This window comes from Heteronotia binoei, chromosome 15 (assembly GCF_032191835.1).
Source record: "Heteronotia binoei isolate CCM8104 ecotype False Entrance Well chromosome 15, APGP_CSIRO_Hbin_v1, whole genome shotgun sequence".
Taxonomy (NCBI): domain Eukaryota; kingdom Metazoa; phylum Chordata; class Lepidosauria; order Squamata; family Gekkonidae; genus Heteronotia; species Heteronotia binoei.
The window spans coordinates 2,125,792-2,152,186 of record NC_083237.1 but is presented as its reverse complement, the minus strand read 5'-3'; the positions used below and the strand labels follow the sequence as shown (position 1 = coordinate 2,152,186).

At 50.5% G+C, this 26,395-nt stretch overlaps 2 protein-coding genes across 2 annotated transcripts in view; both read left to right on the top strand.

Annotated features, from left to right (window-relative positions):
• The window catches only part of DLG4 (discs large MAGUK scaffold protein 4), a 197,866-nt gene extending 184,941 nt beyond the window's left edge, over nt 1-12,925 (top strand). Inside the window, 7 exon segments of the mRNA XM_060254572.1 lie at nt 180-207; nt 452-499; nt 4,955-5,056; nt 5,195-5,367; nt 7,734-7,843; nt 8,149-8,240; nt 12,203-12,925. Coding sequence (XP_060110555.1) covers nt 180-207; nt 452-499; nt 4,955-5,056; nt 5,195-5,367; nt 7,734-7,843; nt 8,149-8,240; nt 12,203-12,309 — 660 coding nt within the window. The 3' untranslated portion in view covers nt 12,310-12,925.
• Nucleotides 12,926-18,204: 5,279 nt separating this feature from the next.
• LOC132584135 (asialoglycoprotein receptor 1-like) overlaps nt 18,205-26,395 on the top strand; it is a 29,139-nt gene continuing 20,948 nt past the window's right edge. Inside the window, exon 1 of the mRNA XM_060255937.1 lies at nt 18,205-18,371. The gene's annotated coding sequence lies outside the window, so the exon portion shown is untranslated. The remainder of the gene's footprint in view (nt 18,372-26,395) is intronic.

Here is a 26,395-nt window from a genome sequence, read left to right as displayed (position 1 = left end):
TTTCAGGCTCCATGCCTCACGCTTCCCCCTCGGCTGTTTTGCATCCCATTCCTTCCTCGAAGGGAAAGCAGAGACCTCTGTGGGCCTGGCTGGCTGGCTTTTCTCCATGTGCTCTTTCTGACCTCTTGTCTAGCTGTCCTTCCTTCCTGCTCTTCATTCTTGCTTTCTTTCCCCTCCAGGATCGGGTGCCGGGATCAGGCTCTCAAGGTGCGTGTCTTTCCTCTCTGCGCCTCTCCTTTTCCGGGGGGAGGAGGTCCCCCCCATGCCTTGAAAGTGGAACCTGCTTCCTTCTTGCCACTCTCGCAGCTTCTGCTACTCCGGCGTCCTGCTTCCGTGTAGCCCCTCACCCCCCTGTCTGCTCAGAGGAGGGAAAATGGGGGGAGTTCATGACTTGGGATTGTCCTGGATAGGCAGGAGGTGACTGTTCTGTTCTCTGCCTCTGACTCCCCAGGTCGAGAAGATGCAGTCCTCAGCTATGAGACTGTCGTGCAAATGGAAGGTAAGGACACCACACCCCATCCCCAGCTCCCTTCATCCAGCCCTTCCATCCCCAAATAAACCACAAAGCGGATACCTGTCGATATTTATATGCCTACTTTAGCAATGTCAGAAGAAGAACCACCATAACTGGCTTCCAGCAGGAGAGGAGGATAAACTAATCAAGAGAGCAGCGAGGGTATGAAGCCATTTTGGTGTAGTGGTGAAGTGCGCGGACTCTTATCTGGGAGAACCGGGTTTGATTCCCCACTCCTCCACTTGCAGCTGCTGGAATGGCCTTGGGTCAGCCAGAGCTCTGGCAGAGGTTGTCCTTGAAAGGGCAGCTGTTGTGGGGGGAGAAGATATAGGGGATTGTAAGCCGCTCTGAGTCTCTGATTCAGAGAGAAGGGCGGGGTATAAATCTGCAGTCTTCTTCTTCTTCATCATCGCAGCCTCATTTCCCCGCTTCTGGTGTTGTCGGGAAAAGCAGTCAAGCCCCTGCTGACTTACGGCAAACCTGGGGAGTTTTCCAGGCAGGAGATGCTCGGATGTGGGTGGCCATCGCTTGCCTCTGCGTCACAACCTTGCACTTCGTTGCTGGCCTCCCGTCCCAGGTCTAACTGGGGCCAGGCCGGCTTAGTTTGTGAGATTGGAGATGAGGCCAGCTGGGGCTGATCCAGGAACCAGGCAGAAAGCTTTTATGCACTGAGGAGTTGAAAGAGAATCAGTTAGCTGGAAGAAGTTGCTATAAACCAGGAGTGGCCGAGCTGCGGCTCGGGAGCAACGTGTGACTCTTCCATACCTATTGTGTGGCTCTCAAGGCCCCATCGGCCAGCTTGGAGAAGGTGTTTGTCTCTTTAGATCACTTCTTCAAGTCAAGCCATCTAAAGTTAAAAGTTGCTTTAGGTCTCACAATGCCAAGACCATGGCCACACAGCCCGGAAAAATCTACAACCAAAAGTTGCTTTCTTTCCACCTTTCCCTTCCTTCCTCCCCACGTCTATTTGTTCGCCTGCCCACCTGCCTTCCCTCAAACATGGGACATTCATGTCTTGCAGCTCTCAGACATCTGGCATTTATCCTGTGTGCCTCTTACGTTAAACAGGTTGGGCCACCCCTGCTAGAAACTTAACCATGGTCACTGAGGGCTTGTGGGTAAAATGCTTTCATGTGGCAGTTCTTAATAAGGACAAAAGAGAAGCCCTGTTGGATCAGACCAATGGCCCCTCCAGTTCAACACTCTGTGTCCCACAGTGGCCAAAAAACCCAGGTGCCATCAGGAGGTCCATAAGTGGGGCCAGGACACTAGAAGCCTTCCAACTGTGCCCCCCTCAGCACCAATTATACAGATTCTCCCAGACATAAGAGAAGCCCTGTTGGATCGGGCCAGTGGCCCATCCAGTCCAACACTCTGTGTCAAAAAAACCAGGGGCCATCAGGAGGTCCACCTGTGGGGCCAGGACACTAGAAGCCCTCCCACTGTGCCCTCCCCGGCACCAGTTATACAGAGCATCACTGCCCCAAACATAAGAACAAAAGAGTAACCATGTTGGATCAGGCCAATGGCCATCCAGTCCCAACAATCTGTGTCACACAGGGGCCATCAGGAGATCCACCAGTGGGGCCAGGACACTAGAAGCCCTCGCACTGTGCCCCCCCCCCCCAGCACCAATTATACAGAGCATCACTGCCCCAAACATAAGAACATAAGAGAAGCCATGTTGGATCAGGCCAATGACCCATCCAGTCCAACAATCTGTGTCACACAGTTACCAAAAAACCCAGGGGCCATCAGGAGATCCACCAGTGGGGCCAGGACACTAGAAGCCCTCCCACTGTGCCCCCCCAGCACCAATTATACAGAGCATCACTGCCCCAAACATAAGAACATAAGAGTATCAGGCCAATGGCCCATCCAGTGCAGCAATCTGTGTCACACAGCGGCCAAAAAAACCAAGTGCCGTCAGGAGGTCCACTAGTGGGGCTAGAAGCCCTTCCACTGTACCCCCCCCCCCCAGCACAAGAATACAGAGCATCACTGCCCCAGACAGAGAATTCCAGCAATAAGCTATTGCTAATAGCCACTGATGGACCTCTGCTCCATATTTTTATCTAACCCCCTCTTGAAGCTGGCTATGCTTGTAGCCGCCGCCGCCTCCTGTGGCAGTGAATTCCACATGTCCATCACTCTTTGGGTGAAGAAGGACTTCCTTTTAACCGTTCTAACCGGACTGCTCAGCAATTTCATGGCAACCCTGAAGGGTTTCCACGGCTCCCCAGGTGGTCTCCCATCCAAATGCCAACCAGGGCTGACCCTGTTTGGCTTCTGAGATTGGATGAGATCAGGTGAACCTGGCCCATGGTCTTAAATTGATGAAATGCCTTTTGGGGGCAGCTTTGGGCATCAGCTGCCCCGTGGCGCAGAGCGGTAAAGCAGCAGTACTGTGGTCCGAACTCTGCTCACGACCTGAGTTGGATTCCGGCGGATGCTGGATTCAGGTAGCCAGCTCGAGGTTGACTCAGCCTTCCATCCTTCCGAGGTCGGTCAAAGGAGTCCCCAGCTTGCTGGGGGGGAAGTGTAAAAGACTGGGGAAGGCAATGGCAACCCCCCCCCTAAAAAGTCTGCTGTGAGAACGTTGTAAAAGCAGCGTCACCCCAGAGTCAGAAACGACTGGTGCTTGTGCAGGGGACTTTTCCTTTCTTTTCCTTGGGCATCTGGCCTCTCCAGCATGGGAAAGGGCTGTGATCCAGGTTACGAGTTCCAGTCTGGCCCCCGACGCAAACTCAGGAGCCGTCCTTAGGCAAGTCATGCAGCCTCGGCCCCACCCTTGGGAGGGATGAGACTCCTGACCAGCCTCCCTTATAGGGCTGTTGGAAAGACCGGAGAAGTGTGGGCAAAGCTCTCGGGACGCTGGAAGGACAAAACCTGATTGAATCGACAGCAGCCGCATCAACAGACCAGGCTCACCCAGCTGTGCCAATTTTTGATAAATCCCTTTCTCCATTTTCAAATTATATTCCACATTCGATTTTCAGAAATCGTTCAGTCATGCCTCCATGCGGCCTTTTGTCCTTGGCCCTATCTAATGATTTAATTGGTCTGCAAAGAACGCCCCTCTTTCTAGCTGGCCCTGCTGAATGGATTGTATACACAAGGAGCCGTGGTTCAGCGGTAGAGCCTCTGCTTGGCCTAAAGAAGGTGCCGGGTTTAAAGCCCAGTTGTCTTAAGAGGACCAGGCAGGGAGGGGATGGGAAAGACCTCAGCGTGAGACCCTGGAGAGAGGCAGCTGCCGGTGTGAGCAGCCGATTCTGGCTTTGATGGAACAAGGGACACGGCAGCTGCATATGTGTTCGTATTTGAAGGGAAGAGGCTGTGGTGGATGAGTGGTAGAGCCTCTGCTTGGCATGCAGAAGGTCCCGGGTTCATTCCCCAGCATTTCCAGTTAAAAGGATGTGATGTGAAAGACCCTTCTCTGCTTGAAACTCTGGAGAGCCACTGCCAGTCTGAGTAGGCAATACTGACCTTGATGGACCAGGGGTCTGTTCAGGGAGGCACTGTGGCTCAGTGGTAGAGCCTCCGTTCGGCATGCAGAAGGTCCCGGGTTCAATCCCCAGCATTTCCAGTTCAAAGGACTAGGCAGGAGGTGATGGGAAAAACCTGAGACCCCGGAGAGTCTGAGTAGACAAGTGTCTAATTCAGTATAAGGCAACTTCATTGTTTCATCGCCTGGTGTGGGTTTCATTTTCTGACAGCCAAGAGGGTTCCTGTTGTGTCTCTGTTTGGGTTTCATTTTCTGACAGCTGAGAGGGCTCCTGCTGTGTCTCTGTTTGGGTTTCATTTTTAGAGACACAGCAGGAGCCCTCTCAGAAAATGAAACCCAAACAGAGACATAACAGGAGCCTTCTCAGAAAATGAAACCCAAACAGAGAGGGCTCCTGTTGTGTCTCTGTTTGGGTTTCATTTTCTGAGAGGGCTCCTGTTGTGTCTCTGTTTGGGTTTCATTTTCTGAGAGGGCTCCTGTTGTGTCTCTGTTTGGGTTTCATTTTCTGACAGCTGAGAGGGCTCCTGCTGTGTCTCTGTTTGGGTTTCATTTTCTGAGAGGGCTACTGCTGTGTCTCTGTTTGGGTTTCATTTTCTGAGAGGGCTCCTGTTGCGTCTCTGTTTGGGTTTCATTTTCTGAGATGGCTCCTGTTGTGTCTCTGTTTGGGTTTCATTTTCTGACAGCTGAGAGGGCTCCTGCTGTGTCTCTGTTTGGGTATAATTTTCTGAGAGGGCTACTGTTATGTCTCTGTTTGGGTTTCATTTTCTGAGAGGGCTCCTGCTGTGTCCCTGTTTGGGTTTCATTTTCTGAGAGGGCTCCTGCTGTGTCTCTGTTTGGGTTTCATTTTCTGAGAGGGCTCCTGTTGTGTCTCTGTTTGGGTTTCATTTTCTGACAGCTGAGAGGGTTCCTGTTGTGTCTCTGTTGTATCTCTCCAGTGCATTACGCTCGTCCCATCATTATCTTGGGCCCCACCAAGGACCGCGTGAACGATGATCTCCTCTCTGAGTTCCCAGACAAATTTGGTTCCTGCGTCCCACGTAAGTCCACTGGAGGGCTCCCTTCCTGGGATAAATGTGGGGGAGGGAATCTGCTCGGGGGGGGGGAGAATTTCGTGTCTGTGTGTGTGTGGGGGGGTCATTTTTGTGACTAGAGGCTCTGACGATGCCCCCCTCCAGACACCACACGGCCCAAACGGGAATACGAGGTGGACGGGCGGGACTACCATTTTGTGGCCTCGCGGGAGAAGATGGAGAAGGACATCCAGAGCCACAAGTTCATCGAGGCGGGCCAGTACAACAGCCACCTGTATGGAACCAGTGTGCAGTCAGTGCGCGAGGTGGCTGAGCAGGTAACGGCCGAGGGATCGCTCAGGGAGGGGGCAGAAGGGACGAGAAGAGGGCAGCTAAGAACATCAGAAGAGCCTTGCTGGATCAGTGCATCTCGTGTAGCCTCCAGCCTTTCACAGTGGCCGGCCAGTCCCTCTCCAGAAAACAGGGCATAGAGGCTTCGGCCTTCTCCTGATCCAGCCTCCTGGCTCTGGGACCCAGAGGTTCAGTGCCTGTGAACATGGAGGTTCTCCTCAGTCCATCCTGGTTAGCAGCCACAGATAGACCTCTCCTCCCTGAATCTCTTGGGAAAGGAAAGGAAAGGTCCCCTGCGCAAGCACCAGTCGTTTCCGACTCCGGGGTTACGCTGCTTTCACAACGTTTTCACGGCAGACCTTTTTACAGGGTGGTTTGCCCTTGCCTTCCCCAGTCATCTACACTTTCCCCCCAGCAAGCTGGGGACTCATTTGACCGACCTCGGAAGGGTGGAAGGCTGAGTCAACCGTGAGCCGGCTACCTGAAAACCCAGCTTCTGCCGGCGATCGAACTCAAGTCGTGAGCAGAGCTTAGGACTGTAGGACTGCAGCTTTAACACTCTGCGCCGCGAGGCTCTTTTTGGGAATCTCTCAAATCCCCTTTTAAATGCCCTCTGTTCCTGTGGCCACCACTGGTAGTGAATTCCACATTTTAGTCTCTCGTTGTGTAAAGAAGTATTTCCTTTCGTCCATCCTGTCCTGAATCTACCGCCCTTGGATGTCCCAGAATTCTAGTCTTTGGGGAGGAGGAAAAGTTGATGGGTGTTCTGTAGCAAGCAGGACAAGCGGGGGGGAGGGGGGAGACTTCTGAATCCCCTGGGTTTAAAACCCCCTAGCTGACCCTCCAGAATTGGGACGGTTCAAATCAAAGCAGCGGCAACTTCCATTAGAGGAGGAGGGGGTGGTGGTACGGGTTCTTCTGCTTTTAAATAAAGGAGTCTTTATTAAGAACAAAGAATTGAAACTTACAAATACATTAAAAATTCTATCATTCAGTTGCATTGCATAAAACAGTCGAGAGAAGTACTGCATAAAATACCACAAACAGAGGAGTTGTGTCGAAATAGGAGCCAGCAATATATTTCACTCAGAGATGAGCCTTTCAGACCATATATAATTAAAAAATGAAGCCAAGAATGATAAGCGCCATTAGAAGGAAGGAAGCCATGTTCTGACATAAAACTTAATACTGGGGCCCAGACAGATCTAAATTTATTATAAACGCTTTCCGAATCCGTAAAGTTGTGATTCACAAAAGTTGAGATTTTATGCATGATAAATCGATCCCATACCTTATCATACCAGACTCTTAAGGAGGGAGACGAGGGAGATTCTGAGAGCAGAAAAATACTCCCTGCCTCCAGCGTCTGGGTGGGCATCTCAAGAGCTGGGCACTGTTGCTGGAACGCCAAATGTCATATCGCCCTTGGTCTCCAACCACACTGCTGCCTACTGCTGAGAGCCAGTTTGGTATAGTGGTTAAGTGCATGGATTCTTCTCTGGGAGAACCCGGTTTGATTCCCCACTCCTCCACCTGCACCTGCTGGAATGGCCTTGGGTCAGCCATAGCTCTCGCAAAGTTGTCCTTGAAAGGACAGCTTCCGTGAGATTTCTCTCAGCCCCACCCACCTCATGGGGTGTCTGTTGTGGGGGGAGAAGATATGGGAGATTGTAAGCTGCTCTGAGTCTCTGATTCAGAGAGAAGGGTGAGCTATAAATCTGCAATTCTTCTTCTTCTTCTTCTCTGGGCCCAGGCTGTCCGGCAGCTGTACAGCTCCAGGAGGTGGTGCCCCCAAGCCAGCAGAGTCTCCAGAGTTGCTTTGCCTCCCACATAGACACAACTGTGTTGTGACTGGAGAACCAGCCTTTCCCCTAGGACTTCCTGTCTCCCTCTAAGGGGAGGGACGGTGGCTCAGTGGTAGAGCATCTGCTTGGGAAGCAGAAGGTCCCAGGTTCAATCCTTGGCATCTCCAAAAAGGGTCCAGGCAAATAGGTGTGAAAAAACCTCAGCTTGAGACCCTGGAGAGCCGCTGCCAGTCTGAGAAGACAATACTGACTTTGATGGACCAAAGGTCTGATTCAGTATAAGGCAGCTTCATATGTTCATATGTTCTTTGCAGCTCAGTTGGCTTTCTGGAGACTGTTGCTGCCTGCTGACCCTTTGCGGTCTCTGTGGATGTTCTTTCGAGGGTGGGGGGGGATTGAAAGTGTGAGAGGAGGGAACTGGGCACAAGAGATGTTTGCCAGGGGGAGGAAGCTGGGGATGGCACATCCCTGCCAAAGGCAAGAAGAAAAAGATGGGTGCTACGGGGGCAACTGCTTTCTGACTAAATGCTACCCCTCCCCCCTCACAGGGCAAACACTGCATTTTGGACGTGTCAGCCAACGCCGTTCGGCGGCTTCAAGCAGCTCAGCTTCACCCGATTGCCATCTTCATCCGGCCCCGATCCCTTGAGAATGTTCTGTGAGTGGCTGGAATGGGGGGGGGGGAGGGCCTAAACTGGCCGGGGGTGGGGGTGGGGTTAGCTGTGGTTGGAACATGCAGAGGTGAAAATGGAGCGTCAAGGAATGGGAGGTGCACCAACATAGCAGCATAAGGGAGGTGGCTTTGTGTGGCAGTGGGGTTATCCCCCTAGTGAAATGGTGTGGAATATTGCTGGAGGTGGGTGTGTCCTTCTAGATCGGGGCGGGGGGCAGGTTAGTTTGAGGTCTGCACAGACTGATGTTGGCCAATGTCTCTTGTTCTCCCCCCCCCCCCGCCTCCCTCAGAGAAATAAACAAGCGAATAACGGAGGAGCAGGCAAGGAAGGCCTTCGACAGAGCTACGAAGCTGGAGCAGGAATTCACAGAGTGCTTCTCAGGTGGGTCCCTTTGGCTTTCTCCGGCAACCCAAACCGTACGTGTGCTTAGAATTCCCAGACTTAAGAAGCACTAGATGAGAAACTGGGTTTGATTCCCCACTCCTCCACTTGCATCTGCTGGAACGGCCTTGGGTCAGCCATAGCTCTCGCAGAGTTGTCCTTGAAAGGGCAGCTTCCGTGAGAGCTCTCTCAGCCCCACCCACCTCACAGGGTGTCTGTTGTGGGGGGAGAAGACATGGGAGATTGTCAGCCGCCCCCTGCACAATGCAGGAAATTCACAAATACCTCTCCCCACACACACCACCACCCCAGTGACCCCTGCTATATACCCAGAAGATGGCAAAAAACGATAATATATTTTTTAAAAACCTCAAACTGGCCTGGAGAAAATTTGCTGCCTGACCCCCAAAGTGGTGAACAGCTTTTCCCTGGGTGTGTCAGAAGGGGCCACAAGAACCAGGCCTCAGATTCAGTGGGAGCTCACAGGAGAACAGCTCCTGAACCTTTCTGAGAGTTCCACCTCCTCCTTCTGAGAGTTCCACCTCCTTGTCCGTTGAATAGTAGGTGCAGCTGCATAACAATGCCTGGAGGAGCTCCACCACCTATTTTTCTACAACACGCCCCCTGACAAGAATTTAGCACTGATGCAATTTGCCCTCCTCATGATGTGCCCTCCAAGAAGCACTGCTGTCAGATGGCCTTTTGAAAACCTCCCTTTAAAAACCTCCAAAGAAAAAGAGCCCAACACCTCCCAAGGAAGCCTGTTCCACTGTGTAACCGCTCTGTCAGGAAGTTCTTCCTAATGTTGAGCCGGAAACTCTTCTGATTTAATTTCAACCCATTCATTCTGTTCTGACCTTCTGGGACCATAGAAAACAACTCTGCACCATCCTCTAGAGGACAGCCCTTCAAGGACTTGAAGATGGTGATCCTCTCACCTCTCAGTCGCCTCTTCTCCAGGCTAAACATCCCCAGCTCCTTCAACCTTTCCTCATAGGACTTGGTCTCCAGACCCCTCACCATCTTTGTTGCCCTCCTCCGGACACGTTCCAGCTTGTCTAGATCCTTCTTAAATTGTAATGCCCAAAACTGAGCACAAGGCTCTAGGTGAGGTCTAACTAGAGCAAAATAAAGCAACACCATCACTGGATCTAAATACTATACTTCTGTTGATACAGCCCAAAATCGCATTGGCCTTCTTAGCCGCCGCATCACACTGCTGACTCATGTTCAGTGTACAGTCCACTAATGCTTTTCACACATACTACTGCCCAGACAAGTCTCCCCCCATCCTATAATGATGCATTTGATTTTTCCTACCTAAATGCAGAACTTTGTATTTATCTCCATTAAAATCCATTCTATTTGTCTTAGCCCCATTTTCCAGCCTGTCACGATCATCCTGTATTCTGTCTCTGTCGTAGGTTTTGGCTTTTTTGGTTTATGTCCCACCCTCTTTGCCGAAGCAGGCTCATAATAAAACAACAATAAAAACATTTAAGTTAAAACATTAAATTGAAACGATTTGGTGCTAATTTCAGTACAACTTCAAGATGGCATTCAGTAGACTTAAGCATTCGTGCAGATCTAATACCTCAGCCGTGGCTGCCGTTTCAGTTAAATGCTAGCTGGAATAGTGTAGTCTTGCAGGCCTTGCGGAACTGGGCAAGGTCCCACGAGGGTCTTACCTCCTCAGGCAGCTGGTTCCATTGATAAGGGGGCGGCGACTGAGAAGGCTCTTTCTTGAGTTGTTTTGAGTCTTGCCTCCCTCAGCCTGCGTTCCTGCTCTAAGTACCCTCTGGGGAACACGTGGGGTGAGACGGTCCCTAAAGTAGGCAGGTCCTCGGCCAGATAGGGCTTTAAAGGTAATAACCAGCACCTTGTCGGTACTGTATTTGCTACCCCTCCCAATTTCGTATCATCTGCAAATTTAGTAAGCGTTCCCTCTATTTTTTCATCCAAATCATTGATAAAGATGTTGAACAAAACGGGCCCCAGGACAGATCCTTGAGGCACTCCACTTGTCACTCCTCTCTTAAGAGGATGAGGGACCGTTCGCAAGCACTCTTTGGGTGCAATCGACGACCAGTTATAGATCCACCTGAACAGTAACAGGATCCAAACCAGATTTTACCAGCTTGTCAGCAAGAACATGATGCTGAAGCTTATCAAAAGCCTTACTTGAAATCAAGACAAACGATGTCTACATTAGGAGTGGCCAACGGTAGCTCTCCAGATGCTTTTTGCCTACAGCTACCATCAGCCCCAGCCATTGGCCATGCTGGCTGGGGCTGATGGGTGTTGTAGGCCAAAAAAACATCTGGAAAGCTACCGTTGGCCACCCCTGATTTATTCCTTTAGTTTTCTATCCCCCCTCACCCATATGAACCCCAGAGAGCACTGAGGTCAGCAGGGACGGACCTGCTGACTATTCCCGGGCCGAAGGAAGCAAAACTGCAGAGTACCCGTACCCGGGCTTTCTCCGTCATGGCTCCACACCTATGGAACCAGCTCCCGGAAGAAGTGCGGGCCCTGCGGGACCTTGACCGGTTCCGCAGGGCCTGCAAGACCATCCTCTTTGATGAAGCTTTCACCAGCTAAAAACTGAGAGACTGCTTAAATGATTCCTGTTATCTGCTGGAATAGCACCAAGATGTTAATTTTATTGTTTTTAGAATTTTAATTAATTGTTAGCTATTGTTAAATCACTGTATAATCTGCTATATCGACTATGTTGTTAGCCGCCCTGAGCCTGCTTCGGCGGGGGAGGGCGGGATACAAATAAAATTTTACTTACTTACTTACTTATTATTATTATTATTAAGCGGACTCAGGGCGGCTAACAGTCAATTTAAAAAACAATGTAAGGTCGCAATTTAAAACAATAAAATAGCTATTAAAATACGTTTCATGGTGCTACTGGAAATTTCAGTATAGGCGGGATCATGACTTACTTTCTTCTGACAGTGATCCTACGGTGATCGTAATTCGTCATGAGTGATGTCACTCAGCAGTGTAGGGTGACAGTCCTCTCCCATTTAGGTATTAAAGGCCTGTCGATATACTTCAGTTTTACAGGCCCTGCGGAATTGGCAGAGATCCCTCAGGGGTTTTCCACATTGTTGGTGCAGCCAATGAGAAGGCTGTAGCCTGTGTAGAACACATTCTGGCCTCCCTTGGTCCAGGGAGAGATATCAGGTTTTGTGTCCCTGAACACAGTGCTTTTCTCTGGGGAAGATATGGAGAAAAGCGGTCCCTTAGAGAGCCAGTTTGGTGTAGTGGTGAAGTGCGCGGACTCTTATCTGGGAGAACCGGGTTTGATTCCCCACTCCTCCACTTACAGCTGCTGGAATGGCCTTGGGTCAGCCATGGCTCTCACAGAGGTTGTCCTTGAAAGGGCAGCTGCTGTGAAAGCCTTCTCAGCCCCACCCACCTCACAGGATGTCTGTCGTGGGGGGAGAAGATATGGGAGATTGTGAGCCACTCCGAGTCTGTCCTTGAAAGGGCAGCTGCTTGGCGAGCCCTCTCAGCCCCACCCACCTCACAGGGTGTCTGTTGTGGGGGGAGGAAGGTAAAGGAGGTTGTGAGCCGCTCTGAGCCTCTGTCCTTGAAAGGGCAGCTGCTTGGCGAGCCCTCTCAGCCCCACCCACCTCACAGGGTAGCTGTTGTGGGGGGAGAAGATACAGGAGATTGTAAGCCGCTCTGAGTCAATGATTCAGAGAGAAGGGCAGTGTATAAATCTGCAGTCGTCTTCTTCTTAGATAGGCAGGCCCTCGACCGTATAGGTCTAATTCAGCATAGTTCTTATGAAGCATGCTGAATTAGAATGATTTGTGCTGGTTGTAGAGCTACAGAAGCCCTGCCAAAAAGGGGGGCAGTTGTCCTATCTCATCATATTGTCTCTCTGGCCACCTCCTGAGTTCCCACCCCCACTTTCAGCCTTCCGCCTCTTCTCTCCACAGCCATCGTAGAAGGAGACAGCTTCGAGGAGATCTATCACAAGATCAAAAGAATCATAGAGGAGCTGTCCGGCCCTTACATCTGGATCCCTGCTCGCGAGAGACTTTAAAGAGCTACAAACTGATTTTTCTGGAAGGGATCGCGAAAAAGAAACGAAACACCAACTCGATGATAGAGCAGTCTCTGGAGAGAGGGGGCAGCCTCTATCTCTTGCCACTGAACTTAGCTGTTTGGTTAATATTTTGGGGTGGGCGGGGGTGTCTGGGGATGGGCTTCTTTCGTTTCTTCTTAATATTATTCTCTTTTTTTCTTTTTTTTTTCTTCTTGCGTGATCCAGCCGCCCCACCCTGGTCTCCGTTTCGAACACTCCCTTTTTTATTTCCGCAGCAGAGGAGGGGGGGGCCCCACCCCCAACAGCACTAGCGCATGTGTGCTGTAACAGGGGGGGGGCAGGTGGTGGCGGGGGAGCAGCGGAGGGGGCTGTTCCTTCGTTTCCGATGTCTTTCATTTTATAAGGCAGCGTTGTGGACCGGTGTCTGGGCAGATAACGAATCAGAGAAAGGCAAAGAGCAAAGCGAGGGGGTTGGGAAATATATAGAGATATATTTTTAAACAAAACCTTTCTGCAGTCAGAAGCCACTTTAACTTCTACAGCGGGGTGCCCAAGCGGACCCCCGCTTTGCAATGTATTGTGACCAGGACGAAGTCTGGTGAGCAGAGATGGCTGTCTCTTTGACTTTAGTGGGACCCCCAAGAGGGCAGGAAGGGCCAGAGGAGGGGAGAAGGAGGGCAGCTTAAAAGTGAAGGACCTCAGCAGAGAGAGGAAAATATGAAACAAATTCTCCATACTTTTGTTTTTTTAAAAAATGTATTATTCCGCTCTCCCTCCCTTCCCTGGGAAGGGGGGGAAAAATCTTTCTCGTCTCTCTCTATTTTTGTCAGAGTTTGTGATTCAAACTATCACAGACCTCGGACTAGGGGGTTAGTCAAGAGATCTTGCTTGCAAGTATAGCCCTGTTGACTTGTGGCTACATAAAGAGATAGATATATATATATAATTATATTTTATTATTTATTATTAGGATGATTCTTTTCCCGTTCAATTTTCTCTATTTTTTTCCTCGAAAAAAATTTTTTTTTTCCTCTTCGGCGCATGAAGGTTACCTGTGGCTTCAACACTTAAAAACAGAGAGGACGACAAAACAGAAAAAGGAATTTAACCATTTGCTGATTTAGCAATCTATATTTTTCTTTCTGGGGAAGGGGAAAGGGAGGAGGGAAAGGAGAAAAAAAAGAGAGAAGATTAAAAAAAAAAAAAGAGTTTTTCCAATGTCCTGTGACTATTTTGGGGTCATATCAAGTATTTTGGTGCGGCTGTATGTGATGTATGAAAAAAAAAAAAGAAATACCATGGAGGAACAGGGGGTGGGAAAATATATTTCGGAGGGACTGATTTACTTTCACGTTTGAAGACTTTCATTTCCAAATCTAATGGATTCATTATTATTTTTTGTATATAAAGAAAAAAAAAAGACGGACTCGGGGGTAGGAGACGTTTTACTCCCCACCACCACCGCCGCCGGTATCCTGGCCCCCTGCAAGAGACGCTTCTCCCTACCACTGAGGCCAGGCTGGGGTGAGGGTGGGAAGGAATCAGCAAAAGAGGAAACTCAGTTGCGTTTTTTTTAAAAAGAACATGTTTAAGTCGCTGCTGGGAAGTTAAGCAACGAGAGACTTCCTTCCATCCAGCTGTCTGAGCTAAGAAACTCAGGGCTGGATTCTCCGCTCCCCTCCACCTCAACCCCCAAGGAATCGTGCCAGTTTTCTAGTTCTCGCCATCGTAGGAGCCAAACGTCAGAGGAAGGGGTTCAAAGTCTTTAATAGTTAGAAAGCAGAACCTTGGCCTGGTCTCAGATCTGGACCTGTACGCGGACGGGTTTCTTCACCCTTCCCCATTTGTCTCAGCCGCTCTTTAAATAAGCATCCAGCTGCGTGGAGCTTCCTCCCCCCCTCCCCAGCCAGGAAAAATAGGACGGCTTGAGAAGGGGGGGAGAGAGGCGCAGAAGGGGTGGAGGCCGCTGCAAAACCCTGGCTGCATTTGGCCGCCCTCAGCTCACCTGTCCCTAGGTGGCAATTCATGCATAGGCCAAGAATTCTGGGGAAAGGGGGAGAAGACATTTCTGCCCTGGCTCTGTAGGGGAGGGCTTTTTCGGACATGGCTAGAATCACGTCTGCCTCCCTACGGCCAGAGACCCCTTCTGCTATCTGAACAGCTGTGCCCAGGAGTAGACAGAGGCCGAATTGCTGGGTTTCCTAGAAGGGAGCAGAGGCCAGGTTATCTTCTGCCTGCCCCCCCCCCCCGCTCCCAGGTTCTGCACTTGAGGGGGGCCTCCCATTCTGCTGACTTGCCAAGGGCTTTTTCGTAACTGACAGAACCCTCCCCGTTCCCCCCCCCCAGTCTTTTGGCAGGGACGAGGTGGTGGGTCAGACCCCCACAGCCCCTTCCCCTCTCAGCTGGGGCATCGGAAGAACCAGGAGGCGGGCAGAGGCTGTTTCTTGCTGGGGGCCACTAGAGGGTTGTTTGTTGGGGGTGGGCGGGTGCGGGGACGGGTGGGGAGATATAAGAGAGTATTTTGCATAGAAATATTATCGCCTTTGGCAAAAGAATAATTAAAAACCAATGAAAACCCATGTGCTTGTCCGTCTCTGTCCTTCTCTGGTAGGGCCGGGGGGGGTGGGCAGGAGGCTGGGAAAGGAAGGCCAGAGGAGGGCATGATCCGGCGCAGAATTCGGCTTCCTTCCTGGGAGTAGCTGCTTTGTGTCCAGCCACTTTTTTGGGATGCTCAGAGTCCCTGACTTTTTAGGAACAGTGATATCCAGGTGTTGCTGGTTTGGTTTGGTTTGTTTGTTTGTTTGTTTATTTGATTTGATTTATATCCTGCCCTACCCCACCGAAGCGGGCTCAGGGTGGCTCACAGCATAAAAATTCTAACAATAAAATTCAGAATTAAAATACAATAGTAATTACATAATTAAAACATTAATATCAATACATCAGTCCATATCAGCGTGCTATCTATAAACTTCCTTCAGTATTTCGGTGCCGGTCAATTATAAGCCAACCGGAAGAGGACTGTCTTACAGGCCCTGCGGAACTGTCCAATAACCCGCAGGGCCCTGACATCTTCCGGTAACTGGTTCCACCAGCAAGGGGCTGTAATTGAGAAGGCCCTGTCCCTGGTTGACTTCAACTGGGCCTCCTTTTGCCCGGGGGATTACAAACAGATTTCGAGAGCCAGATCGCAGTACTCTCTGGGGGACATATGGGAAGAGACAGTCCCTAAGGTAGGCAGGTCCTAGGCCGTATAGGACTTTAAAGGTAATAACCAGCACCTTGTACCGGATTCGGTATATTATTGGCAGCCAGTGCAGTCCCCGGAGGCCCGGCTGAATGTGCTCCCCTCTAGGGAGCCCTAATAACAGCCGAGCGGCGGCGTTCTGCACTAGCTGCAACTTCCGGGTTCGGCACAGGGGCAGCCCCATGTAGAGGGCATTGCAGTAATCCATCCTTGAGGTGACCGTTGCATGGATCATTGTTGCCAGATCGTCCTGCTCCAGGAAGGGAGCCAACTGCCTCGCCCGCCTAAGATGAAAAAATGCGGACTTGGAAGTGGCTGCTACCTGGGCCTCTATAGTTAAGGCAGGCTCAAGTAGTTCCCCCAAGCTCTTGACCCTGTGCGCCGTCAGTGGTACACCGTCAAGAGCTGGAAGGGGAATTTCCCCTCCCAGACCACGGCGACCCAAGCAAAGGACCTCTGTCTTCGCTGGATTTAGGTTCAACCTACTCAGCCTGAGCCATCTAGCCACGGCTTGTAATGCCAGGTCCAGGTTTTCTGGGACACAGTCAGGCCGTCCGTCCATGAATAGATAGAGCTGGGTGTCATCAGCATACTGGTGGCAACCCAGCCCATACCTCTGGGCAATCTGGGTAAAGGGGCGCATGTAGATGTTGAACAACACTGGGGAAAGAACTGCCCCCTGAGGCACCCCACAATCAAGCGTGTGCCTCTGGGACAACTCACCCCCAATCGCCACCCTTTGTCCCTGACCATCAAGGAACGAGGAGAGCCATTGTAGGGCCAACCCCTGAATCCCCGCGTCGGCGAGGCGGCAAGTCAGCAGCTGGTGGTCAACCGTATCGAACGCTGCCGATAGGTTTAACAACACCAGCACCGCCGAGCCGCCTCGATCCAGATGCGGCTGGAGATCATCCATCAGAGCGACCAGCACTGTCTCCGTCCCGTGACGCGGACGAAAACCGGACTGATGTTTCCACAATGGTTCGCTTTCCTCTTCAAGGACAAATGAGATGAGAATGCATTTATAAAGAAACTAAAAAAATTTATATATATATATGATCTACATTTTGAAACAACAATCGCATTGAATCTGATTAGGAAGTTGTGTTGGTGGAATGGAATTTCGGAGCACCTCCTTCCGCTCCTTCGAGGACTCTTCCAGCAACAGCCTGGATCTCTGGAGCCACACTGCGGTATTTGCCATTTTGGTTTGTCTTTTTTTTTTTTTTTTTAAAAAGGACTGCCTCACAAGTGTTTTTGGGAAGTGGGTGGGGCCGGGTGGGGCTTTTGAACAGCAAGGCTTTCAATTGGCTCTTGGAGATTTGATTGGCTCTGCAGTTGTTGTTTTTAATGCTGTTAATGCGGCGGTTATACCCCTGTGTAAAGGTAACCTGCGGCAGCCATTTTGTGGCCGGCTTCACCTCCTGCAGCAGTCATTTTGTGGCTGTGCCCATCATGTTTCAGAATTCAGGCTCAAAAAGGTTTGAGGAGAGCCAGTTTGGTGTAGTGGTTAAGTGTGCGGACTCTCATCTGGGAGAACCGGGTTTGATTCCCCACTCCTCCACTTGCACCTGTTGGCATGGCCTTGGGTCAGCCAGAGCTCTGGCAGAGGTTGTCCTTGAAAGGGCAGTTGCTGTGAGAGCCCTCTCCAGCCCCACCCACCTCACAGGGTGTCTGTTGTGGGGGAGGAAGGGAAAGGAGATTGTGAGCCGCTCTGAGACTCTTCGGAGTGGAGGCCGGGATATAAATCCAATATCTTCTTCTTATCTGGGAGAATGGGGTATGATTCCCCACTCCTCCACTTGCACCTGTTGGCATGGCCTTGGGTCAGCCAGAGCTCTGGCAGAGGTTGTCCTTGAAAGGACAGCTGCTGTGAGAGCCCTCTCCACCCCCACCCACCTCACAGGGTGTCTGTTGTGGGGGAGGTAGTCTGCCGTGAAAACGTGAAAGCAACGGTCACCCCAGAGTCGGAAACGACTGGTGCTTGCACAGGGGACCTTTCCTTTCCTGTTACACAGAAAAGGAAAGGTCCCCTGTGCAAGCACCAGTCGTTTCCGATTCTTTTTCATGGCAGACTTTTTATGGGGTGGTTTGCCATTGCCTTCCCCAGTCATCTACACTTCCCCCCCAGCAAGCTGGGGACTCATTTCACCAACCGCGGAAGGATGGAAGGCTGAGTCAACCTGAGCCGGCTACCTGAAACCAGCTTCCTCTGGGATCGAACTCAGGTCGTGAGCAGAGCTTAGGACTGCAGCTTTAACACTCTGCACCACGGGGCTCTTGTTACATGAGGTGTCCACTAATGGTTGTAAGACTGAAGTCGGGGAAAGGCCCCGGGGCCCCTCTCAGACAGCAGACCTTGGGGAAGGAAGAGTGTTCTGCCTTACAGAGGAGGCTGGTTGGGGCTGAGGGTGGACTGAGGGCCACAGTAAGTTGGAGCCAGAGCTCCACTGGCCACTGGCCTTTTGCAAAGTCCAAGTTCACTGCTGTCTTGGGTTGGCCTCGCTAGAGATACGTTTTGTGTGGTTTGGAGGGGGGGGTTGATTGAGGGAGGGGTTAGGATCCTTTAACCTATTGGAGAATGCAGACAGCAAGAGGGGAGGAGGGAGACTGGAATCCCCTGCACAACTCTGGGCTTTTCTGTGTTTTTGGAAAGTGTAATGCAACAGTTCCCCGGGGAAGGGGGGGCGGGGGGGGGGCGGAAATAGCCAGTGTTGACAGTACAAAGTTCACCGGAGGGGTAACAGCGCTGGCGTAAAAGAAGACGGGAACCAGCCGGCAGCACTTTGGAGCCCCACACTACAGGCGACAGGTAACCTCCACATCCCAAAGGGTCCCCACCCTTCTCTTCCTAGTGACCACCTGTTCCCCCACACCTGGAAATGGGAGAGGGGTCTTGTGAAAGCCAGCTACCAGATGGCTCTGGCTGACCCAAGGCCATTCCTTGGTCAGCCATCTGGTAGCTGGCCTGGAAACAGCCCTGAGGGCATGTCTGCCCATTGAGTGGGCAGCAAGTCCACCGACCCGCCGGATGAAAGGGAGGGAATTGGTCGTCAGTCAAATCTGTCTTTATTCCCAAGAAGACGCATGTTGCCCTCCTCTGGCAAGCAAACAACAGAGAGTCCAGTGCGGCCTTTGGAAGACTAACCAGATCGTGAGCCCATTTTAACAGGGGTGAGGGTGTTGCTGGCTCCTTCGTGGGAAATACGTGGAGATTTGGGGGTCAAGGCTGGGAAGGGTGGGGTTTGGAGAGAAGAGGGGCCACCTTAGGGCATAATGCTGTAGAGACCACCCTTTGAAGCAGCCGTTGTCTCCAGGGCAACGGATCTCTGTCATCTAGAGATCAGTGTCAATTCTGGGAGATCTGCAGACAAGCCCCACCTAGAGGTTTGCAACCCTATGTGGTACTGGGGGGGGGCAGAGGATCCCCCGGTTTGGAGACCCTCCCCCCGCTTCAGGGTCATCAGAAAGAGGGGGCGGAAATATCTGCTGGGCACTCCATTATTCCCTAGAATAATGAGAGAGCCAGTTGTTATTATTATCTCTTATTATTCCCTAGAATATAATCTCTTATTATTCCCTAGAATAATAAGTGAGCCAGTTTGGTGTATGGACTCTTATCTGGGAGAATTGGGTTTGATTTCCCACTCCTCCACTTGCAGCTGCTGGAATGGCCTTGGGTCAGCCAGAGCTCTCTTATCTGGGAGAACCGGGTTTGATTCCCCACTCCTCCACTTGCAGCTGCTGGAATGGCCTTGGGTCAGCCAGAGCTCTCTTATCTGGGAGAACCGGGTTTGATTCCCCACTCCTCCACTTGCAGCTGCTGGAATGGCCTTGGGTCAGCCAGAGCTCTCTTATCTGGGAGAACCGGGTTTGATTCCCCCCTCCTCCACTTGCACCTGCTGGAATGGCCTTGGGTCAGCCAGAGCTCTCTTATCTGGGAGAACCGGGTTGGATTCCCCACTCCTCCACTTGCACCTGCTGGAATGGCCTTGGGTCAGCCAGAGCTCTGGCAAAGGTTGTCCCTGAAAGGGCAGCTGCTGTGAGAGCCCTCTCCAGCCCCACCCACCTCACAGGGTGTCTGTTGTTGGGAAGGAAGATAAAGGAGATTGTGAGTCACTCTGAGATTCGGAGTGGAGGGCAGGATATAAATCCAATATCATCATCTTCTTCTTCTATGTAGACCGATTTTCAGAGGGTATAATGGAGAATTGATCTGCGGTTATCTGGGGCTCTGGGGTGGCTGTTTTTTGAGGTAGAAGCACCAAATTTTCAACATAGCAGCCAATCTTTCTCCTCAAAATACCCTCCAAGTTTCAAAAGGATTGGTCCAGGGGGTCTAATTCTATGAGCCCCCAAAAGAAGGTGCCCCTATCTTTCATTATTTCCAATGGAAGGAAGGCCTTTAAAAGGTGTGCAGTCACTTTAAATGTGATGGCCAGAACTCCCTTTGGAGTTCAATTATAATTGTCACAACCTTGCTCCTGGCTCCACCCCCAGTGTCTTCTGGCTCCACCCCCAAAGTCTCCTGGCTCCACCCCCCCAAAGTCCCCAGATATTTCTTGAATTGGACTTGACAAACCCATGCGGTCCATGCACATTAGTACCACGCTGCAGGAGAGACGATGTATGCAGTGGGGCCCAAAAGCTGAGAAATCCTGTCCGGAAAACTCTTTGTTTGACTTTGCAGTTACAGGGATGGCAAGAGGCCAGTATCACTGTGCCCCTCGTTTTCCTCCCCCCTAAAGGTCATTGTTCCCCAGGGTTTCTTTGTGAAAAGGAGAAAAACACACACCGTAGATCAGGAGTCATGTTGCAGGAACAGAATCCCCTTTGCGGGAAGTGCCCGACTTTTCACAAATGACAAAACTCTTCCCGGCCGACACAAACAACAAAAATCTTTTCAAAAAGCCAGCTTGTCTGGGGGCCTTTCAGACTTGGGAAGGGCCAACTAGGGGAGACGTGCTGGGGGAGAACTTTCTTCCCCCCCCCCCCCCGACAAGGAGGGGCCAGGGACAAGCTTCGGGTGGGAGGCAGAATCAGGAAGAAAATTCTGAGCCGCAAAACAGGGGCCAGACTGACCTGACCTCCAGAGTTCTGTCCAGTGGATGCTTTTGTGCCGCTCCAGTTCATTTCAGCAAGGGAACTTCCTCACTGGAGAGAACCTCAAGAGAGCGGAAAGGATCAGCGGAAAACCAATCAGAAGTCTGGCCACAATTAGCCCACATCCTGAGCACATCCAGGCTAGACTTCTGTAATGTGTTTTACACGGAATTACCCTTGAAGGCTGTTCCACAATTTCATTGGGTGTAAAACATGCCCGTGAGATTGCTGGCTGACGGTATCTAAAGAGCAGATTCTGCCAACCTAGAAGGCATTTCATTCAGATTCATTTAAAGCGCTTGTTCTTTCAGGCCCCGAATGGGCAGGAAGCTGAAAGACCCAGTGTAAAGTACTGGGGTCGACGCAGTAAGAGACCAGAGTCGGAGAGTGATTTCAGCAAGCTTTACTTCAGGAACACCAACACAGACTGAGCTCTAGTCAAACCTCCCACTCCTTTATACAATTCTTGCCCCCTTCTGATTGGACCTTAACTATGTACATGGATTGGCTATTATTATATGAGCCAATTAATGCTCAAACTTAAGAGTGGGACTTACACATACTTCATTTGGAGTATATTTTTATTCCAAGGCATAGCCTTTGGTAGAACCGCTCCTTCAAAACCAGAATGTTTGCGGCACTAAATATCCAGAGCTTGAAGACACATGTTGACACTAGGCAGAAACATTATTTTGCATAGATTCCTTTCTCTGCTTTTGCTTACTGAACAACTTGCACCAATCTTCAGAATGTGAGCCTTTGAGAGTCAAAACTCTCTTTTGTCAGACAGCTGACAATGGCTTTGACTCTTGAGAGCTCTGGCCCCAAAAACTTGTTTGGTCTCTGAGTAGGGTTGCCAGGTCCAACTCAAGAAATATCTGGGGACTTTGGGGGTGGAGCCAGGAGCAAGGCTGTGACAAACATAATTGAATTCCAAAGGGAGTTCTGGCCATCACGTTGAAAGGGACTTTACACCTTTGAAAAGCGGCCCCATGGCACAGAGTGGTAAAGCAGCAGTACTGCAGTACTGTGGTCTGAACTCTCCGCTTACGACCTGAGTTCAATCCCAGCGAAAGCTGGTTCAGGTAGCCGGCCCAAGGTTGACTCAGCCTTCCATCCTTCCGAGGTCGGTCAAAGGAGTCCCCAGCTTGCTGGTGGGAAAGCGTAGATGACTGGGGAAGGCAATGGCAAACCACCCCATAAAAAGGTCTGCTGTGAAAACGTTGTGAAAGCAACGTCACCCCAGAGTCGGAAACGACTGGTGCTTGCACAGAGGACACCTTTGAAATGACTTCCCTCTGTTTGAAATAATGAAGGACACAGATACCCTCTTTTGGGACTTGTAGAATTGGACCCCTGGTCCACTCTTTTCGAAACTTGGGGGGTGTTTTGAGGAAAGCCACTGGATGCTATTATGAAAATGTGGTGCCTCTACCTCCAGAAACAGAGCCCCAGATACCCATGGATCAATGGGTATTCCAGAGCCCCATGGATCAATTATCCATTATACCCTATGGCAGTGTTTCCCATCTGCAGGGTTGTGACCCGGTACCGGGCCACACAAGCCTCAATACCAGGTCACCGGGGGTGGCCCGACAGCCCCCTCCTTACTCTATTTATCTTCAGCACTGCGTGCACCGCTGCGCTCCAACCCCTGCCCCCACGCCAATGCCGACGCCAACTGTAGCACTCTCTGAGCGTCCTCCAGGCTACAGAGACTGCGCACTAGCCAGAAGCCCTCCCCCGTCACTCTCTGATGTTTGGAAACATCAGAAAGGGCGGGGAAAGCTCCTGGCCAGCGCGCAGTCTGTGTGTCACTCCCTGAGCATCCTCCGTCCAGACCACAGGGAAAAAACTGGCCCACGGGGGGGGGGGGAGTTTGAGAAACCCTGCCCTATAGGAATTGGTCGCCATAGGGTATAATGGAGTGCCCAGCAGACATTTCCTCTCCCCCCCATGCTTTTTAATGATCCTGAAGTGTGGGGGAGGGGTCTCCAAACCGGGGGATTCCCGGCCTCCACCTGGGGATTAGGGGAGACCTGTGTTCTATAAAAAAAGTCAATTTCAGTGAAATTTACAAGACTCTGCTGTAGCTGCTCAGTACAAATAATATTTTTAAAGACTCACTCTTAAAGGAATATCTCATGCTATTTTTATAACAATGTATATATCCGAAATTATAAATCAAAAGTGCAATAAAGCATTTGCCATTTTTCATCACGAAAGAGTCCGTTTTAGAGACGCGCTAATGCCAGATAAAGAAACGGACCAGTTCTTGTGAGCATTGGTTCCAGATAATATGAAGTGAAATGATCGAGACAAAGGTCTACAACCGAAACTTTGGCTTTTTAAACATGGGGAACATGTTATCATTTACATTTCATTATAAAGACATTGCCTCATGCGTTGAGTCTGCAAAGTAGCTTTCGACATCGCAGACAACATCGTCATCCATCAGGAAAAGGTCGAAGTGCACCTATGAGGACTCTGCACTCCTTGGAGTCTTTACTCTACATGGACTCTTTCACGATGATAACATGGCAAATGCTTTATTGTAATTTGGATTTATAATTTCGGATATATGCATTCTATGTTATAAAATAGCATGAGATATTCCTTTACTAGTGAGTCGTTTAAAAAGATTCTTTGTTGGCGGCCATGCCCGGTGGTGCATTCTTTTCGGTCGGTGATTGTGGAAAAAATCAAGGATATCACGGGCTATAGTTTACCCTTAGGATTGGAACTCATATTGCCGGACTGCTGGAAAGGTATACCTATCACATCACTCAGCAAATCCCTGATATCCTTCTTACTTGCAGCTGTGAAAATGGTGTTGGTTCAGTTTTGGGAATCCCCCAATCCTCCTTCGGTAAAAGTCTGGTATGCAAAAATTTGGGAGGTTTATGCGATGGACAAGATAGCAGGTAGCTTGAGTCGTATAAGTGATTCAGAGGGGAACAAATCTCCAATGTACAAGTGGCTTCCATTTCTTGAATTTTCTTCTGGTCATATGGATCATATGCGTACACACGTACCCTGTAGATACTACGATATTATCAACCTAATGTAATCTTGATGTGGTTAGTTTATTCATTAATTCAGCTGCCAATTATGAGTTTGTTTTATATTGGGGGGGGGTTGCTATCCCCTTTGTGGTTTTCTTTTGTTCTTTTTTGTGTATATTATTATTTTATTGCTTTTGCTTATTCATGAAGAATAGGGGAGCGATGATGGCTCAGTGGTAGAGCATCTGCTTGGTAAGCAGAAGGTCCCAGGTTCAATCCTCGGCATCTCCAACTAAAAAGGGTCCAGGCAAGCAGGCATGAAAAGCCTCAGCTTGAGACCCTGGAGAGCTGCTGCCAATCTGAGTAGACAAGACTGACTTTGATGGACCCAGGGTCTGATTCAGTATAAGGCAGCTTCATAAGTGTTAGGGAAGGACTCAGTGGTAGAGCATCTGCTTGGTAAGCAGGAGGTCCCAGGTTCAATCTCCGGCATCTCCAACTAAAAAGGGTCCAGGCAAGTAGGTGTGAAAAACCTCAGCTTGAGACCCTGGAGAGACGCTGCCAGTCTGAGGAGACAAGACTGACTTTGATGGACCCAGGGTCTGATTCAGTAGAAGGCAGCTTCATATATCCATATGTCTAATGGAGACTAAAAAGGGTCCAGGCAAGTAGGCATTGATTGCCTTGCATATGCTTTTATTAAGTTCAATAAAAAGTTTTTGAAAATTTAAAAAAGATTCTTTGTACTGAGCAACTACAGCATAGTCTCGTCAATTTCACTGAAATTGACTTTTTTGTAGACCAGAGGTCTCCCCTGCTTTCTACCTGGGGATTGGCAGCCCTGTCTCTAAGGCGCTGCTGGATTTGATTCCGGCTCTTGTGCTGCAAACCAGCCTAGCTGCCCTCTCAAGCACACCAGAGTGGTTCCTTTGCAAAGATGTTTTACAGATTTTAAACCATGTAAACTGTGTCTGGAACCCAAGATATTCGACAACTAACACAAACACTCATGAGAGCGAGAGTGATTAAGAGTGGTGGACTCTAATCTGAGAGCCAGGTTTGATTTCCCACGCCTCCTCCACATGCAGCCTGCTGGGTGATCTTGGAACAGTCACAGGTCTCCCCGAAGGTCACTGTTGTGAGAAGAGGAAGGGAATGGCAATTGTAAACTGCTTTGAGACTCCTTAAAGCAGCTCACAATCTCCTTTATCTTCCTCCCCCACAACAGGCACCCTGTGAGGTGGGTGGGACTGAAAGAGCTCTCACAGCAGCTGCCCTTTCAAGGACAACCTCTGCCAGAGCTATGGCTGACCCAAGGCCTTTCCAGCAGGTGCAAGTGGAGGAGTGGGGGAATCAAACCCGGTTCTCCCAGAGAAGAGAGCTCTGGCTGACCCAAGGCCATTCCAGCAGCTGCAAATGGAGGAGTGGGGAATCCAACCCGGTTCTCCCAGATAAGAGTTTGCACACTTCACCACTGCACCAAACCGGCTCTCTTCCTCCCCCACAACAGACACCCTGTGCGATGGGTGGGGGTGAGAGAGCTCTCACAGCAGCTGCCCTTTCAAGGACAACCTCTGCCAGAGCTCTGGCTGACCCAAGGCCATCTCAGCAGGTGCAAGTGGAGGAGTGGGGAATCAAACCCAGTTCTCCCAGATTAGAGGCCGCGCACTTAACCATGACACCAAACTGGGCCTTTGGTTTGCAAGAGCTGAGCAAGGCCGTTTAGGAGAGGACACTGCGGAGGTCCTTCCCTCACAGGGTCACCAGATGTTGGAAGCAACCTGCGGGTGCTTGACACAGAATGGTTTTCTCTCCTGAGTATCTTTCCTCCCTCTTTGACGACAATATGAGTTTAAACAAATTCCTTTCCCAATAGAAAAATTGATAGATTGCATGGCCAGTTTTCTCTTCAAAGTGCTGTTCGTTTCCCAAAAGAAGATATTTTTTAGAAGATATTGGATTTATATCCTGCCCTCCACTCAGAAGAGTCTCAGAGCGGCTCAAAATCTCCTTTCCCTTCCTCCCCTACAAGAGACACCCTGTGAGGTGGGTGGGGCTAAGGGGCTCTCCCAGAAGATGCCCTTTCAAGGACAACCTCTGCCAGAGCTATGGCTGACCCAAGGCCATTCCAGCAGGTGCAAGTGGAGGAGTGGGGAATCAAACCCGGTTCTCCCAGATAAGAGTCCGCACACTTCACCACTACACCAAACTGGCTCACCAAGCGATCTGTAAGTGAGAACAGGCTGTACATCAGCAGGCCCCTCCCGCCACTGAAGATGAGCCGCAGTTCGGGTTGCCGGCTCTGAGTTGGGAAATATTTGGAGAATTTGGGGGTGGTGTCTGAGGAAGACAAGGACCTGAGGGAGGTACAATGCCATAGAGTCCACCTTCCAACTTCCCCCAACATTGTTGGTCTGATGACCACCCGCGAGTGACATAATCACGCCGGCGACATCGTGCATTGGGCGCTCTAGGTGCCATAGGTACCATAGAGTTTCCCCCTCCCAAAACGCTAGAGCGTCCAGGGAAACCATAGAGTTTCCCTGGAAATGCCTAGATCAGCTGGTGTGGGGGGGGGCTGAGGCGGGGGGGGGGAGTTTGCAACCTTACATTTCCACCAGATGGGACTGATCTCTGCCACTTGGAGGTCAGTTGTAATCTCAGGAGATCTCCAGCCACCACCTGGAGGCTGGCAACCCTACAGGGCCTTTTTAGTGGTGATGCCTCA